The 19,522-nt window shown below is 38.9% G+C and overlaps 1 protein-coding gene across 1 annotated transcript; it reads left to right on the top strand.

Annotated features, from left to right (window-relative positions):
- Positions 1 to 220: 220 nt before the first annotated feature.
- Positions 221 to 3,495, top strand: LOC140830134 (uncharacterized). The gene is made up of 4 exons (XM_073193417.1): positions 221 to 1,361; positions 2,103 to 2,373; positions 2,721 to 2,982; positions 3,205 to 3,495. Exons 1-4 carry the CDS (start codon positions 221 to 223, stop codon positions 3,493 to 3,495), a joined length of 1,965 nt encoding a protein of 654 aa, XP_073049518.1.
- The last annotated feature ends 16,027 nt before the right edge of the window (positions 3,496 to 19,522 follow it).

Consider the following 19,522-nt stretch of genomic DNA (forward strand, 5'->3'; position numbering starts at 1 on the left):
CTTCGGACGATCCGAACCCGGTTCGGTCCTTCCGATCCCACCGAAATATAATTAATCCAATAATTAACTCAAATTAGGCATCGGGATACTACATGCAATACCTGGTCCCAACATCTCTTCAAATACTTTATGTCTCAATTCTACCACACTTGGTGAATCAAGCCAGTCTGAAACCCAAGAAGTAGATGATGATGAAATTACCTTGGAAAGTGTGCAGACAATGTATGAAGAATTTTATGAAGACTGGATCAAAATAAATAAAGTGAATGCAATTCTCTCCAAAGAAAACACTGAGCTGAAGTCACAAGTATCACGACTTGAAGTAATCTTAAGTAAGAAAGATCTAGAATTATGCAAAGTCAAGGAGGAGCTTGGAGAAGCAACTCAGATTCTTGCGAAGCTTAATTCAAGTTCATCTAAACTTGACTCACTCTTGATGATTGGAAAGAATGATAAAGCTGGACTTGGTTATACGAATCACCAGTATGAAACTGGAGAGTCTTCCAACACTGAAAGAAAACCAACTGTCTTTGTCAAAAGAAGTGCTGAAATCTCGAATACTTCACACACTGAAAAAGGTGTTTCATCAAAAGGGCAAATATCTACCAAGAAGTCCAAGTCCAGGAAACGCCAATTTATCTGCCACTATTGTTTTAGACCTGGACATATCAAACCCTACTGTTTTAGATTGAGAGATGTCTACAAGAGATGGGAATCTGAAAAGGTGTTGCCTCAGGTATTGTACAACACCCGGCGCAACACTGCCAATAGAAAATCGTCGGTAAAAAGGGTTTGGGTGCCAAAAGCCAATATTCAATGTTCTGTTATCTATACTTCACTAAAGACTAACATTGCAGGAATATGGTACTTCGACAGTGGCTGTTCACGCCACATGACAGGTTCTAAAGACCATCTGATTGACTATGTTGAACTAAGAAGTGTTCATGTGACGTATGGTGGTGGTGCGAAAGGAAGAATAGCTGGCAAAGGAACCTTGAATGTTGATGGATTGCCTAGTCTACAAAATGTGCTTTATGTCGAAGGGCTTAACTCAAACTTAATAAGCATAAGTCAACTTTGTGATGACGGTTTACATTTTAAGTTTGATAAAGACATTTGTGAAGTTTTTGATAATGCTAATACTTGTATTTTGACAGGTACAAGGTCTGCTGACAATTGCTATCAACTCGGAGAAGACCTAATGTGCAATCATTCAAAGGTGAGTGAGCTAAACTTGTGGCATCGAAAATTGGGACATGCAAACTTCAAGACATTAAAGAACCTTGGTAAGTACGATACTGTGAGAGGTATGCCTAATTTATCTTCTGGAACTCCTTATGTTTGTGGAGCATGTCAAAAGGGTAAGCAAACCCGTGTTCCCCATCAAATGTTGCAACACTTTGGGACAACACGGTGTCTTGAACTCTTGCACATGGATCTTATGGGTCCAATGGAAGTGGAAAGCCTTGGAGGTAAGAAGTATTCATGTGTTTGTGTGGATGATTTCTCTCGCTTTACATGGATAAGTTTCCTTAGAGAAAAATCCGACACATTTGCTGTTTTTAAGAAACTACATGCCAAGATTACTAATCTACATGATTTGAGAGTCGGTAAGATTAGGACCGACCATGGTAAAGAATTCGAAAACTCACACTTTATATCATTTTGTGAAAAGAGAGGGATAACTCATGAATTTTCGGCCCCTAAGACTCCTCAACAAAATGGAATAGCCGAAAGGAAGAAAAGGACACTGCAAGAAATGGCAAGGGTCATGTTGAGTTCAAAGAATATTTCAAAACGATTTTGGGCCGAGGCCTTAAACACAGCCTGTCATATTTCAAGTCGCGTGTACTTAAGGAGTGGTTCTACTATGACATCCTATGAAATTATAATGGGAAAGAGGCCAAACCTGAAGTACTTCCATGTTTTTGGGTGTGTATGTTATGTTTTGAATGACCGAGACCATCTTGCAAAATTTGACTCTAAAAGTGACAAGTGTTTATTCCTTGGTTATTCATCCAATAGTCGTGCATATCGCGTGTATAATCTTAGAACTAGAACGACTATGGAATCTATAAACGTTTTTTTCGATGATCTTGCAGATCTAACTGGGAAAACAATCGAGGATGATATTGATGGGCTATTGAACGTAAGTGAGACACTGCCTAACACAGATGTTGCACCCGGTGTTGTAACACCTGAGTCAACACCTGCACTGGCAGAATCAAATGATGAACCAGGAGAGTATACTGTAAATGATGATGATGTAACCAATGAAGGGTTTGATATTCCCAGTAAGATTCAGAAAATCATCCATCATCTCAGATCATTGGAGAAGCATTTGGAGGAATGCAAACTAGAAGAAAGGAGAAGGTAGATTATCAGAAAATGATGGATCTAGTATGCATGACTTCCGTATACTCTCAAGTAAGCCATTCTTGTTTTGTTTCACTAATTGAACCCAAAAATGTAATTGAAGCCTTAAAGATGGAATTTTGAGTCAATGCTATGCATGAGGAACTTGAACAATTTGTTAGGAATGATGTGTGGGATTTGGTTCCCAGACCTAATAATGTGAATGTTATTGGAACCAAATGAATTTTTAAAAACAAAACTGATGAATATGGAATTGTTGTGAGAAATAAAGCAAGGCTAGTTGCTCAAGGGTATACTCAAATTGAAGGAATTGATTTCGACGAAACATTTGCCCCTGTTGCCAGAATTGAGTCAGTTCGACTTTTACTTGCTATTGCTTGTCACATGGACATAAAACTATATCAAATGGATGTGAAGAGTGCCTTTTTGAACGGCATTTTGAATGAAGAAGCTTATGTAAGTCAACCTAAAGGGTTTGAAGATCCAAACCACCCGAACCATGTCTACAAGTTGAAGAAGGCACTTTATGGACTTAAACAAGCTCCAAGAGCATGGTATGGTAGGCTTACTGAATATCTGCTCGACTTAGGCTTCAAACAAGGTGAGGTTGATAAAACCCTTTTTATTCAAAAATTGAAGCATGATATTCTTGTGTGTCAAATTTATGTGGATGACATCATTTTTGGTGCTTCTTCTCAAAAGCATGTTGATGAATTTGTTAAATGCATGTCTACTACATTTGAAATGAGCATGGTAGGAGAATTAAGTTTCTTTCTTGGATTGCAAATTAAACAAATGCATGATGTTATCTTTCTGTGTCAATCCAAGTATGCCAAGAATTTGGTGAAGAAATTTTCTACCGAGAACACTAAACACATGAAAACACCAATGGGGTCGACTGAAAAATTGTCCAAAGACGATGTTGCGGCAGGTGTTGACAACACCCAGTATCGCAGCATCATAGACAGTCTTCTTTACTTAAGTGCAAGTCGTCCCGACATCATGTTTAGTGTATGTTTGTGTGCCAGGTACCAGGCTGATCCTAAAGTCACTCATTTAAAAGCTGTCAAAAGAATTTTGCGATATATATCTGGAACAGTTGACTTAGGTTTATTGTAAGGCTCGAGATTAATAGTTCTCATCGACATAATACTCGGAATATATGAGTATGTATATATATAATGAGGAGTGTTAAGTGAGATGAGAATAAGAAATACATGGACAAAAGGAGAAAACCTTAAAATTTGGACAGAACGGTTGGCGCATATGCGCGGAAAGAGTGGCGCATATGCGCGACATTTACAGTAGCATTGGCGCATATGCGCGGAAAGAAGCGGCGCATATGCGCGACACCTCCAGTAGCTGTGGCGCATATGCGCGACATTTACAGTAGCATTGGCGCATATGCGCGGAAAGAAGCGGCGCATATGCGCGACACCTCCAGTAGCTGTGGCGCATATGCGCGAGATAAGTGGCGCATATGCGCGAGTGTTATTTTCTGCCAAGTGCCGAGACAGTAGGTCTCGCGCATATGCGCGAGTAGTGACCGCGCATATGCGCGAGACGTGTATTGCAAAGGATGAGCCATGTGTATCGAATCATGCAATATATATATATATATATAATGGTCTACTTTTCCTTGCCATTTCAGAAGCTAGGGACGAGGGAATATCTGAGGAGTCTTCAAATTTCTTCCAAGGCTTCATCGTAAGATTTCTTAAGAATTAATCTTCCGATTTGTGTTCCGTGTTAAGATTTTTACTCCTCTTGACAAGAGCTACCAAGAGATGTAATTTTCATTCAATTCCAGCATGTTTGATATATATATGTGTTAGGAGAATGAAGGATTGAACTCTAGGATATGTTCTTGTGAGTATGAAGATAATATATTCGTAACCGGATCGAAGAACGGATGTCATATGCAATTGTTACGATTTTTATAGCATGTTTAGAACTAAATATGCAGATTTTGGGTACTATGACATGTTTAGGATGATGATTATGAGTTGATGAGTTTAGATTGATAATGTGTTGATATGTGTTGAGAATTTGATTGACCGGTATCGAGAATTACGTCGTTATGCCGTCAAATTGTACCGAAATCAAGTATTGACTTGGATAGGTGTTGATTAGATTAAAGATTGATAGATTGTGTATCAACATTTCCATTTCAGATTCGTCTTGACGACTGTGACAGCGATTGTGCGACGAAAGGTATAGTACATGTTTTGTTTGGGGAATCACGACTCAAATGAGATCACATTTGAGTTTCCCAACCAAAATCACATACTTGTTTTATTGTTTATATCTAGATATGATTATGATTGTTTATAGATTTGTTTATAGAACTTGTATACAAATCTTGCTATGCTTTGTTTACAGATCATGTGGCATTGCATTAGAATGATTATGATTGTTTACAGATTGTGTATTCATGCATTAAGATAGGACAGTCTGGAGATCAGGCAGACTACTAGACGTTCGGCGATATCACAGCTTAGGGAAAGATCACCGCCCCTATTGTAGACGCGGATACAGATCAGGCCGAAGTCTAGGAATAAGACGGACAGCACCTCGATTGGGAGGGTAGGTGACAGACAGTGCCGTCTTATTCACAACGGCATCCCTAGAGTTCTAGTCGAGTCGCGTCTAGACATGATTAGACTCGCATTGTATGATTATATATGAATGACATTCATATTAGCATGTTTCATGTTTTAGATTGTTTTAATGCATGTATACATGTTTATACTGGGATTTGTTCTCACCGGTTTTCCGGCTGTTGTTATGTCTGTATGTGTGCATAACAACAGGTGGGGCAGGATCTGGGTCGAGACAGAGATGATCGTGTTAGCGTGGAGATCACGGGCGTAGCAGATGGACCAGTAGTTGTCTTTTATTATGTACTGTCTTTTAATACTTGTTAGTTGAGGACATACAGAATAAGACATGTATTGTATGTTGTATGTTGTAAATTAAATAAAGAATGTATGCTTGTTTGGTTACATGTGTTTTTATGTAAAAAGCGAAAATTTGACCCATGTTTTATAATAACGATCCATTTAATCCCAAGAAAAAGAATTAGAGCCTGGGTCCCCACAACAGGTGGTATCAGAGCGATAGATCCTTTAGATTGAGATAAGATAGAATGAGCGGGGTAGATTGAGTCTTCTTCCTTGCTTTATGATGTGCTAGCATGATTAGTGCTTTCCTTATTGCGTGTGTGTTATCTGATTTGATTATGACATGTGCTTAACTGAATCAGAACCGATTCTAGATCAGAGGTAACTGACTAAAGGAAGGCTGAGACGGTTGTATATTTGGTATACTAATCAGTTGGATTATTAGATACATGCCTCCTCGAAGAGCAGCAGTGCCTCTACGACCCACAGCACCAGAAAGGGTAGCACATCCGGAGATCCAATGGACGTTACTGCTACGCCAATGGAGACGCTGCTCAAAAGATTTCAATCCTTTCGACCGCCAAACTTGAAAGGTACAGAACTGGCAGTGGATTGTGAAAGTTGGCTTGAAGACATTGAGATGTTATTCGAGTCTTTGGAGTATGGTGACGAGAAAAGAATAAAGCTTATTGGCCATCAACTCCAGGATGTAGCTAAGAACTGGTGGTTGAACATGAAGAGAGCACTAGAGCAACGTGGTACCGAAATTACATGGAAAGTGTTCAAGACGGAGTTCTATCTGCGTTTTTTTCCTATCTCCTATCGTAAAGATAAAGGTGCTGAATTTGCCAATTTGAGGCAAGGGACTTTGAACATTGAAGAGTATGTTGCCAAATTCTCTTCCTTGCTTCGTTTCGCACCCCATGTTTCAGGGAATGACGAGGCCATGGCAGATCAATTTATCAATGGCTTAAATCCGGACATCTTTACGTTGGTAAACACGGGAAGACCTAATAATTTTGCGGATGCATTAAATCGGGCCAAAGGAGCGGAAGCAGGATTGATAAGACAACGGAGTGCTCCATATGTTGCTCCTGTGCCAAGACCACCACAACTTTCAGTACAATCTCCTCCTTCTAGATTTGAAAGCGGCGGTAGTAGCAGTGGCAGAAAGGATCAATTGAAAGCCAAGGGTAAACAGTTTAAAAGACCAGGGAGCAGTTCGTCGAGCTCCAGCGATCCAGACAGACGGGTTTTGATCAGAGTACCAGGTATTCAGGTGTTTATTGTAGTTCCTGTGGAGGAAAACATGCGACTGAACAGTGCCAGGGAGTTACAGGCCGATGCAACATTTGTAGGCAACCGGGGCATTTTGCCAAAGTCTGCCCACAGAGGAGTGTACAGCCAGCCCATAGTGGACGAGCATCCGGGTCAGTACCTCAGTTTGAGCGGCAGGCATCATCGGTTCACTCTTTCCAGCCTCCACCAGCACCGACTCAACCCAGAGCTCGAGGTAGTCAGACAGTGAGTCAACTTCCGAGGCAACAGGCTCAAGTGTTTGCATTGACAGAAGAGCAAGCACAAGATGCACCAGATGATGTTATAGCAGGTAACTGCTCTCTTTATGGTTATCCTGCTTATATCTTGATAGATACAGGTGCATCGCATACATTCATTTCGGAGCGATTTGCATTGTTGCATTCATTGCCTGTTGAGTCTTTGTTAGAAGTTGTATCTATTAATTCTCCGTTGGGAAGTGGATTGATATCTGTAACCATGGTTAAACATTGCATTCTACAGTTTGAGGGGCATGAGATTGACCTAGATTGTATAGTATTGGGTCTAGCTGATTTTGAATGTATAGTCGGTATTGACATGCTAACGAAGTACAGAGCTACCGTGGATTGTTTCCACAAGATTGTCAGATTCAGACCCGAGATGACAGACGAGTGGAAATTCTACGGGAAGGGTTCCAGATCTCGGATTCCCTTGATTTCAGCTCTTACTATGAACAGATTGTTACAAAAAGGAGCAGATGGTTTCTTTATTTATGCTGTAGATATGCAGAAGTCGAGCCCGGCATTGGCGGATTTGCCAGTAGTACGGGAATTTCCAGATATTTTTCCAGATGAAATCCCAGGATTACCTCCAGTGCGAGAGGTAGATTTTAGTATTGATCTTGTACCAGGTACCGTTCCTATTTCGAGAGCTCCGTATAGGATGGCACCCATCGAACTAAAAGAATTGAAAGCACAGTTAGAAGATCTTCTGACCAAGGGATATATCAGACCTAGTGTATCTCCTTGGGGCGCTCCGGTGCTGTTCGTGCGAAAGAAAGACGGTTCGATGCGATTGTGTATAGACTACCGGCAACTGAATAAGGCAACGATCAAGAATAAATATCCTTTGCCTAGAATTGACGATCTATTTGATCAGTTGCAGGGATCCTCTGTCTATTCTAAGATTGATTTGCGTTCTGGGTATCATCAGCTCAGAGTTCGAGATGTAGATATACCGAAGACAGCATTTTGAACCAGGTATGGACATTACGAATTTATTGTCATGCCTTTTGGGTTAACAAATGCTCCTACGGTATTTATGGGCTTGATGAACCAAGTGTTTCAGAGATATTTGGATGAATTTGTGATTGTCTTCATTGATGATATTTTGGTGTATTCGAAGAACAGAAATGAGCATGCAGAGCATCTCAGAATTGTCTTGCAGACGTTGAGAAACGAACAACTGTATGCGAAATTGTCAAAATGTGAGTTTTGGCTGAATCGAGTTGTATTCTTGGGGCATATCATTTCTGGAGATGGTATTTCTGTTGATCCGAGTAAAGTGGAAGCTGTGATCAATTGACCAAGACCGACTTCGGTACCAGAAATACGCAGTTTCATGGGTCTGGCAGGATACTACCGAAGATTTATTCAAGATTTCTCCAGTATTGCAAAGCCAATCACACAATTGACACAGAAGAATATGCCATTCGTTTGGTCAGAGGAGTGAGAGTCTAGCTTCCTAGAACTGAAGAAAAGGCTGACTAGTGCTCCAGTATTGACGATACCTTCAGGTACGGGTGATTTCGTTGTATATTGTGATGCCTCTCACAGAGGTTTGGGATGTGTTCTTATGCAGCAAGGTCATGTGGTCGCATACGCCTCGAGACAATTGAAGCCACATGAAGTTCGATACCCCATTCACGATCTTGAATTGGCGGCCATCGTATTTGCATTAAAGATCTGGCGTCACTATCTCTACGGCGAGAAATTTGAGATTTACTCCGATCACAAGAGCCTGAAGTACCTCTTTTCTCAATCAGAACTGAACATGAGGCAGCGTAGGTGGCTTGATCTACTAAAAGATTTTGATTGTGAAATCAAATATTATCCAGGAAAGTCAAATGCAGCAGCAGATGCCTTGAGTCGAAAGGTATGTACCTTGTCCTTATCGACGATAGGTGTTACAAAGTTGGTTGAAAGTTGCTGTCTCTCTGGATTAGCATTTGATACAGATAAGAGGCCACTACGGCTTGTTGCTATTCAAGTTGAGCCGGACTTGATCAGGAGGATCAAAGAAGCTCAACAAACCGATCAGAATGTGCAAAGATCGATTCAGATGGTCAGAGCAGGACATTTATCAGAATATCAGGAACGTGATCATGTGCTGTATGTGAATAACCGTCTTGTTGTACCAGATGTTGCAGAGTTGAAACAGCAGATTCTGTCAGAGGCACATTGTAGTCGGTTCAGTATTCATCCTGGTGGCAGGAAGATGTATAATGACTTGAAGACACAATTCTGGTGGAAACATATGAAATCAGATATTACAGAATTCGTGTCTAAGTGTTTGAACTGCCAACAGGTAAAAGCTGAAAGGAAGAAACCCAGGGGGTTACTTCAGAGTTTATCTATTCCAGAATGGAAATGGGATCACATTTCCATGGATTTTGTGACGAAGTTACCTCGATCATCCAGAGGTTGCGATGCGATTTGGGTTATTATTGACAGATTGATCAAATCTGCTTGTTTCATTCCATACAGAATGACGTATAGACAAGATCAGATGGCGGAGATATATATTCGAGAGGTAGTCAGATTGCATGGAGTGCCGAAGTCTATCGTATCAGATCGTGATCCACGATTCACTTCACACTTTTGGCACAGCTTACAGCAGGCCTTGGCTACGACATTACACCTTAGTACTGCTTATCACCCTCAGACAGACGGACAGTCAGAGCGGACTATCCAGACTTTAGAGGATATGTTGAGAGCTGTTGTGCTAGATTTTGGCATTAGTTGGCAAGATTCCTTACCTCTTTGCGAATTCTTTTACAATAATAGCTACCAGACGAGCATTGAGATGGCACCGTTCGAAGCTTTATATGCTAAGAAGTGCAGATCTCCACTATACTGGGATGACGTTTCAGAGGTACCAGAACTTGGGACAGACATGATTCGTGACATGACTGAGAAGGTGAAAATCATCCAGAAGAGAATGAAGACGGCACAAGATAGGCAAGCCAAATACGCCAATGTCAGACGTAGACCGTTGGTATTCGAGCAAGGAGACCGAGTATTTTTGAAGATTTCTCCATTCAGAGGTGTTGTCAGATTTGGCAAACGCGGGAAATTATCTCCTCGATACATTGGGCCTTACGAAATTCTTGAGAAGATTGGCGATCGAGCCTATCGACTTGCTCTTCCTCCTTCGCTATCCGGGATACATGATGTCTTCCATGTGTCAATGTTGCGTAAGTATATGCCAGATATTTCTCATGTCATTCAGCCTGACGAAGCGGAGCTTGATCAGACCTTGAGCTATATCGAAAAACCGATCCAAATTCTTGATCGGAAAGAAAAGAAGCTCAGGACGAAGACTATTCCGTTAGTGAAAGTCCAATGGAGTCGTCATGGCATAGAAGAAGCGACTTGGGAAACAGAAGCGGATATGCAACAGAAACATCCTGAATTATTTACATGATGTAAGTAAATTTTCAGTATTGATTATATTACTTGTCATGTATGTTTGATAATTTGCTTGCGATTTCGAGGGCGAAATCATTTCTTAGAGGGGGAGAAATGTAAGACTCGAGATTAATAGTTCTCATCGACATAATACTCGGAATATATGAGTATGTATATATATAATGAGGAGTGTTAAGTGAGATGAGAATAAGAAATACATGGACAAGAGGAGAAAACCTTAAAATTTGGACAGAACAGTTGGCGCATATGCGCGGAAAGAGTGGCGCATATGCGCGACATTTACAGTAGCATTGGCGCATATGCGCGGAAAGAAGCGGCGCATATGCGCGACACCTCCAGTAGCTGTGGCGCATATGCGCGAGATAAGTGGCGCATATGCGCGAGTGTTATTTTCTGCCAAGTGCCGAGACAATAGGTCTCGCGCATATGCGCGAGTAGTGACCGCGCATATGCGCGAGACGTGTATTGCAAAGGATGAGCCATGTGTATCGAATCATGCAATATATATATATAATGGTCTACTTTTCCTTGCCATTTCAGAAGCTAGGGACGAGGGAATATCTGAGGAGTCTTCAAATTTCTTCCAAGGCTTCATCGTAAGATTTCTTAAGAATTAATCTTCCGATTTGTGTTCCGTGTTAAGATTTTTACTCCTCTTGACAAGAGCTACCAAGAGATGTAATTTTCATTCAATTCCAGCATGTTTGATATATATATGTGTTAGGAGAATGAAGGATTGAACTCTAGGATATGTTCTTGTGAGTATGAAGATAATATATTCGTAACCGGATCGAAGAACGGATGTCATATGCAATTGTTACGATTTTTATAGCATGTTTAGAACAAAATATGCAGATTTTGGGTACTATGACATGTTTAGGATGATGATTATGAGTTGACGAGTTTAGATTGATAATGTGTTGATATGTGTTGAGAATTTGATTGACCGGTATCGAGAATTACGTCGTTATGCCGTCAAATTGTACCGAAATCAAGTATTGACTTGGATAGGTGTTGATTAGATTAAAGATTGATAGATTGTGTATCAACATTTCCATTTCAGATTCGTCTTGACGACTGTGACAGTGATTGTGCGACGAAAGGTATAGTACATGTTTTGTTTGGGGAATCACGACTCAAATGAGATCACATTTGAGTTTCCCAACCAAAATCACATACTTGTTTTATTGTTTATATCTAGATATGATTATGATTGTTTATAGATTTGTTTATAGAACTTGTATACAAATCTTGCTATGCTTTGTTTACAGATCATGTGGCATTGCATTAGAATGATTATGCTTGTTTACAGATTGTGTATTCATGCATTAAGATAGGACAGTCTGGAGATCAGGCAGACTACTAGACGTTCGGCGATATCACAGCTTAGGGGAAGATCACCGCCCTTATTGTAGACGCGAATACAGATCAGGCCGAAGTCTAGGAATAAGACGGACAGCACCTCGATTGGGAGGGTAGGTGACAGACAGTGCCGTCTTATTCACAACGGGATCCCTAGAGTTCTAGTCGAGTCGCGTCTAGACATGATTAGACTCGCATTGTATGATTATATATGAATGACATTCATATTAGCATGTTTCATGTTTTAGATTGTTTTAATGCATGTATACATGTTTATACTGGGATTTGTTCTCACCGGTTTTCCGGCTGTTGTTATGTCTGTATGTGTGCATAACAACAGGTGGGGCAGGATCTGGGTCGAGACAGAGATGATCGTGTTAGCGTGGAGATCACGGGCGTAGCAGATGGACCAGTAGTTGTCTTTTATTATGTACTGTCTTTTAATACTGGTTAGTTGAGGACATACAGAATAAGACATGTATTGTAGGGGTGATCACGGTGCGGTTTTGCGGTTTTTTAAAAAAAATTCAAACCGAATTGCCATATGCGGTCGGTTAGTATTTTGAAAAAATAATCGCGGTTTTACATGAAGAATTAGTATTACGGTTTTTAGCGGTTGCGGTCGGTTTACTGTTTTTTTAATGAAAAATATTAGAACATATATTTTAATTTATTTGAAAACAACAACAATATAGTGTCTTCAATATAAATTATAGTTCAAAGCATATAAAGATAAAAATAGATAAAACAATAATCAAGATTTAAAACTAAGTTAATAATTTAACAACACAACATACTTACAACAAAAATGACATTTATACTACTTTATCATTTTTCTACTTTCAAACTTCAAACTAAATATTATAGCAAAAGAAATAAATAATCTAATAAAATATTAATATGAAGAATAATTAAGAAGAAGATAAGTTTTATTTGTAAAAATAATAATTTTGAAGAAAGTTGAGATTTAATGAATGACAACTTCTTAATTTGAATATAGTGTTTACAAATTATTATAATTCTAGGCCAAATATTATGGCAAGCGGTTTAGGCGGTGCGGTTTTTGGCAAAAAAAAATAACCGAACCACGTATGCGGTGCGGTTTACGATTACTATTTTTAATCGCGGTTTTTTTAAAATATTATGAAAAACGGTGCGGTGCAATTCGGTTCAGGCGGTTCGGGCGGTTAATAAAAAAAATTGATCACCCCTAATGTATTGTATGTTGTATGTTGTAAATTAAATAAAGAATGTATGCTTGTTTGGTTACATGTGTTTTTATGTAAAAAGCGAAAATTTGACCCATGTTTTATAATAACGATCCATTTAATCCCAAGAAAAAGAATTAGAGCCCGGGTCCCCACATTTATGGTACACCAAAGAAACAAACACCAATTTAGTGTGTTTTAGTGATGCTGATTGGGCAGGAAACCTTGATGATAGGAAGATTACCACTGGTGGATGTTTTTTTCTTGGTATAGTAGAAAGCAAAATTGTGTGTCTCTGTCCACTGCTGAATCTGAATATGTTGCAGCTGCTAGTTGCTGTTCACAACTTTTGTGGATGAATCAAATGATTAAAGATTATGGATTCAACAGTGACACCTTAATTGTATACTGTGACAACTCAAGTGCAATTGACATTTCAAAAAACCCAGTACAACACTCTTGAACGAAACACATAGACATTAGACATCATTTTATTTGAGATTTGGTTGAGAAGGGTACAATTCGAATGAAATTTGTTAGAACTGAGAACCAACTGGCTAATATTTTTACAAAACCATTGGATTTTGAGAGATTTTCCAATCTTAGGAAGTCTCTCAGCTTGTGTGCACAATGATCACTCACGGATGTTGTCCTGGGTGTTACAACACCTGTGGACAACACTCAGCTTGCATGTACATTTTATTTTTAGGATGCTAGACATATTGCATACATCTTGTTTTGTGTGAAGCCTGTACAAGTGAAGGATACTGAATGGTGTGCTCTCAGTTGTGAATCAAACTTTCTACCAAAAGTTTCTAAAGTATGGAGTGAGCTCAATCTAAGTCATTAAACTGTTGAGGATGTTCGTGTACCACATGATCTTGTCCAATGTAGAAAATGACTTAGAAAAATTCTTGAGCAATAAGGTGAAAAATAGAAAAGAGGAGAAAACTTGAACAAAAAAAATGTTTAGAAGAAAATAGAAAAAGCTACCTAGAGGAGTCCAATGAAGACCGTTCTTCTAGTGTGGGAGCTACCACTTCTAGGTCAAAATACAAATGGAAAAAGCTACCTAGAGGAGTCCTATGAAGACCGTTCTTCTAGAGTGAGAGCTACCATGTCTGAATTAAAAAATGTTCAAGAAAGTTTGAGTACAACTTGTGAGTGTTGCCAAGAGGTGTTGCCAACACCTAAGTACAGACTGATCACAGTTTTATCACATACATGTGTATTTCATTTTTTATCATATCTTAGGCATAAATTTATGTCATTCATACTGCTGTTTTGTAAATTCATCATGTCCAGTGGGCTACCAGTTTTTAATTCATTAAATGTGAAGAAAACCCTAACCGACTTAATTTTGAACTTTCTTGATTTCTAACTGATTGTGGGGTTAATTCGACGTGGTGTTTTATTCTGACTGGTTTCTTGAGATAATGATTACACTGTTTCAGAATAGTTACAGTTGGGTGAGAGTAAAAACTGAGTTGAAGAGGTGCTGAAGTTGCGGCTCTACAAAATATTACCGTTGGAGATTGTTCTTAAATAATTAGGGCTGAATTAGGATCACCTTTACTGTTTAGTATTTTCCCTCACATTTGAAAATTTCTCCTGCTCTCATTATTCATTTTGTTTTGCGTAAAATATCTCTGTTCTTCGCGATTTTCTGTGTCCGTCGAACCGATCTACTTCCTTTGTTCTCAAATTCCCTGATGGCTGGCTTTGATCCTCATGACATTAGGAGTGAAATGGCTGCGAGCATGAGTAGAAAATATCCTGAGACAACACCCACAGCCGAAACCAATGTTGAGGGGATGCAAATTGTGGGTGTGGCCGAAGAGCCAACTCCGTTGGAAATAATCGCTCCTGGTGAACCTGGGAACGAGATCAATGTTGAGAATCCTCCAGACTTTGAAGTCTTGAATAAAGCTTTTCCCACTGCTCCTATGCGCCGAAGGTCAAAGAGACAAGCAGGGTTCGATCCTGACTTTGTTCCAACTAAGAAACCACGGGCAGTTATCTCATCAAATCTTCTGGACCCTGATTTCTCATCTGGAGACAACTCCAATGATGATGATTTTGAGTTGGTGGCTCGCCCCAAACCAACTGTTGCTGCAAAGGAATCTGGTTCTACTTCTGGTAGTCAAAAGCCAAACCCCATCACGGATACTCAAAATGTTGCAGAAGAAAAAGTTCCTGATGAGCCTGTAGAAGATAAACAATCTCTGGCCGAGTTTCTTGCTCACCTTAAAGAAGAAAAGGCTGTCAAGAAACAAATTTCTAAGGATGATGAACCTGATTCAGAAATGATGAAGGAGTTTGAGCAAAACCGACCTGGAGCTTCTGATGATTCCTCTTCATCGCCTGTATCTGACTTTGAATCTGAGGAACAGGGTGATGATGAATCTGAGGATATTAGCTCTGAAGCTAGTGAGTCCTCTGAAGATGTTGCTGCTACTGCTGCCGTTGTTGAGGTGGATGTTGACAACACCGCGTACAACATTGACTCTGCTGACTATGATTTAAGTAAGTCTTTTTCCCCCAAATTTTATTCTGAGGATGCCTTGGCATTATGGCCGCTGTTTGTTCAGAGAAAGCTGATTGAGGAGAAAAATATTGATGTTAATGCTTATGGGCAATACAACTTGATTGAGTTTCTCAAGAACCGAATATTGCTGTCCACTGTCACTACTGTTATGCCCTACTGTCGCCGTGTAGTGCTAGAATTCTACTGCAATCTCTTGCGCAGTGTTGGAGATGAGGAATCAGTGAAGTATGGGAGAGTGTTTGCTCGGGATCGTATCTACAAGTTCTCACCTTCTGTGATCAATGCATTCTACAACACTCCGGATATTGAGGAAGTTGACGAGGATCTTGACATACATGTTGTCACCTCTGTGCTCACTGGAGGCGTGATTACCGTATTCCCTGATTATCCCAAGAAATTGAGTGCTGCTAATCTCACCTCCTTCTTCTCTGTGCTTCACAAAACTTCCATCTGGAACTGGACACCGTCAACCAACTCTACTACTGTAACCAGATCTCAGGTTCTGGTGTTATTTGCTATTGGCACTGGAAGAGCTTTAAATTTGGAAAGCTAGTGTTTAGGACAGCCCTACAATATGCTGAAGGACATTTCAAGAAAACGAAGCTGCCCTACCCCTCACTCATTTATGGAATCCTGGAATCTCAAGGTTTCATCAAGGATATTGATGACGAACTCTGTCCTGTCGGAGGAACTCTGAAGATTTCTCCTGTCTATTTTAAGGGCAACAGAAAGATCGATCTGCCCTGGCTGAGTTCGAGTGTTGCTTCGGATGTTGGACACACTGGTGACACAACATCTGAGCCCCTGTCTGACAATGCTGATGCATCGGAGCTTCTGACTGCGAGTTTACCCCCTACACCTCCGCCTGGTTATGTTACATTATCTCTCTCCTATATTAGAGCTTAGATTGCCTATGGTCGACAACAGATTGATAATGCCAAGAAGACCATTGATCATTACAAAAATCAAGTGGCCGATTTTGAGCTTCTACTTGCTGCTAGTATCCATTCTGGACAAAAAAAGGGAGATATAGCTGGAACCAGTGGAGCTGATGATGATAATATATGTAATGAAGGATAATTCGAGCGATTTTGAGTTTTTTTTGGTTTCTCTTAATGGTTCTACTACTTCTTACTTTAGATGTCCCTTTATTCTCTCTGATAATTGTCCCTCCTGATTAATGAAATATTCCGGTGTTATGATCTGAATGTTGCAACATCTAACATACAACACTTGTGTTAACTGTATTTGTCAACAGGTGAAGGCTTAACGGTAGAATTCAGGGGGAGTTACTGATTTGCTAACTCAGGGGGAGTTGAGCTGTATAACCATTTTTGGGGTGTTTTGTCCAGAAAGACAAAAAAGGGGAGATTGAAAGGAATTTTATTCCTTGATATATTTTACGTTTTTATTTTTGATATTTTGCCTTTCTAGGCATAAGGATAATCTTGAAATCAACATGTGATACAAGACTATATTTGATATGATATTATAGTATCTTTATGATATGATATCACAATATCTTTAAGATATTATCCTTGTTTTAAAAAGAGTTTGTTTCCTAATGAAACTGCTTTTTGTCTAGGTTAAATAGGACTTAAAGAAGGAAAACGGCGAGTGGAGAGGCAAACACAATAATCACGGAGAGACGAAGTATTTATAGAGAATCCTTTGATATCGCAGCAAGCTTGTGCCGTTGAAAAAGTGTTGCTGTGGAGTACTAACAATAGCCGAAGACAACACCTAATTATTGTTTTAATTAGTGTGTTGATTTTTGAAAACTTTTCATTTCTCAGTTGATTCATCCTATGTATTTTGGCTATACGGTTTGTTAGAGGTTTAGGATGCAGTTTGTTACTCGCCTTTATAAGAGAGTTGTTTGATTCTTTCACTAGTATTGGTTTTTGTAAACTTACAAGTTTTTCTAGTGAATTATTTTGCCCTGAGGCACCGCACAAGTATTTGATACTTGTGCATAATTTATATCTCGTCTCTCGTATTAGTATAATTCAAGTTGTGTGTTAATTTTTTAAACTGTAAATACTTGTGCATAATTTATATCTCGTCTCTCGTATTAGTATAATTCAAGTTGTGTGTTAATTTTTTAAACTGTAACTTCCGATGCATGTTGTCGTGGGTGTTACAACACCCTCGCACAACACCTACATACTGATTCACACAACATTCACCCTCATCACTCTCACACTGTGGGAATAGAACTTTCACTTCTCATTGTTTGATAGTGTTCTAAACACTTAAACCTCACAATTGATGATGTTGGGTAACTTTGGGAGTGTGCTTAGGGACCCCAAACGCCACTATTTATAGATGTTCTCTAACCATCATAAAGAAAGAAAAGATATGGAAAATCTTGATGATGTACATTCCTAAAATGTTAAATATATCTCAATATATTTATTATCTTATTATACATAATATTCTTGATTTTCATTCCCTTAAATATGAGACATCTTCCATATTTATCTTAATGAAATATGTTGATTATGGTTAAATTATTTTATGGACTTAAATAAAATAATCTTATATTCTCTCACATGGTCTACATATTTCAAATAATTGAATAATCAAGAAATCAATCATCATCATTCAAAGTTAAGAAACAAATATGTGAATCAAGACAATACGTCCTCTTATAATGAGTATTATCTTCCATGTATCATATGTATCATATTCCCTAATATAATAAATGGATAAAACTAATGCTTTATCCTCGGTCCAAATTTTATGATATTTATCAAATTAATGAATGAATACATCAATAACAAATAAGTGAAAAATATCATAATAGAGTTTCATTAATAACTCAATTGTTCTTATAAAAAAATTACATAGATGAACCAAGTCTCATACTTTTTACATAATCCTTAAATTTATTTGAAGGCATGCCTTTAGTCAAAGGATAAATACTCATCAATTCATTGCTAATGCATTCAATAATGATAGTCTTATCTTTAACATGTTCTCTTATAGCTAAGTACTTAATTTCGATGTACTTACTTCAACTTCCACTCTTGTTATTCTTAAAAATAGCTGAATAGTCACAAAACAACATCAATGGGCTAGAAATGGAATTCATGATTCTAAGCCCCAAAATGAAACTAAAACCTCCAGTAATCGTTATTCTTTAAAATGAACTAAAAAAATTTTTTATTAAGCTTTCGGCCGAATATGTACTTTTAAAATACTTTTCTACCATTTATAAATAACCAACCAATTGTGACTTTCGTATTAGCTGAAGGTCGATGGATCCATCTACATATTACCACGGTACCGGGCGGCAGGGATATCAGCAACACTCTCACCCATCAATTGAGCCTTGCCTTTACATATTATCGTATCATCGTATTAGTCACAATCAATTCACCTCCTTCAACTTTTCATATTTTCATCACTTATAAAAATTCATGCACATATATATAAATCATTTTTCTTTTAAACCAAGCATGCAACATGTCTTATAGCATTAACATTTTATCATCAAATTCCATAAACATTTAAAATAAATGTTTTAACATGTATTATAACATTCAGGACACTGTCAGGATGTCTAAAAATTTAGGTGTAAAATGACAATTTTACCCTAGACAAATACTTTCCATAATTATCCCTAGACCTCGAAACGACGTCCCATATCATTCCAAACTTAACCTACTACCTCAAAACTTTCACTTAAATAATCCCCAGGCTTAAAATTACCTCAAAACTTTCACTTAAATAATCCCCAGGCTTAAAATTTTGCTTTTCTATAATTTCCTCGATTCATTTTTAAACTTAGACGTACACCCCGGTTTTTGGCTTGTATTGATTCCAAACTTTACCAAACTTGAACCAAAGCTTAATAACACCTAAATAAACCATATACAACCCAATTCAAGCCAATCAAGTCCCATGACCATGCCTAGGACTCCTACTGAACTTCAGCCCTTATTTTCGAAAACCCTAGGCTTCTACCCTTGACACCTCCGGCCCTAGCCCCTCTCCTCCATGCCAGACCCTAGACCAACCTCCTAGGACCCTACTGCACCCATATGGATCCTAATGGACCGAGCCTAACCATCCCTAACACGCCCAGCCCTTCGCCCGGAACAAGAAAGCCAAGCGCGACTTCCCCTTTCT

This window comes from Primulina eburnea, chromosome 4 (genome assembly GCF_022965805.1).
Source record: "Primulina eburnea isolate SZY01 chromosome 4, ASM2296580v1, whole genome shotgun sequence".
Lineage (NCBI taxonomy): Eukaryota > Viridiplantae > Streptophyta > Magnoliopsida > Lamiales > Gesneriaceae > Primulina > Primulina eburnea.

What these genes read in the sequence shown, in the direction of transcription:
- LOC140830134 (XM_073193417.1), top strand. Translation starts at nt 221, where the DNA reads ATGTATGAAGAATTTTATGAAGACTGGATCAAAATAAATAAAGTGAAT. An exon ending in AAACTAGAAGAAAGGAGAAG is followed by an intron (nt 2,374 to 2,720) that starts GTAGATTATCAG and finishes CCCTGTTGCCAG; the next exon opens with AATTGAGTCAGTTCGACTTT. An exon ending in TAGGCTTCAAACAAGGTGAG is followed by an intron (nt 2,983 to 3,204) that starts GTTGATAAAACC and finishes TGTCAATCCAAG; the next exon opens with TATGCCAAGAATTTGGTGAA.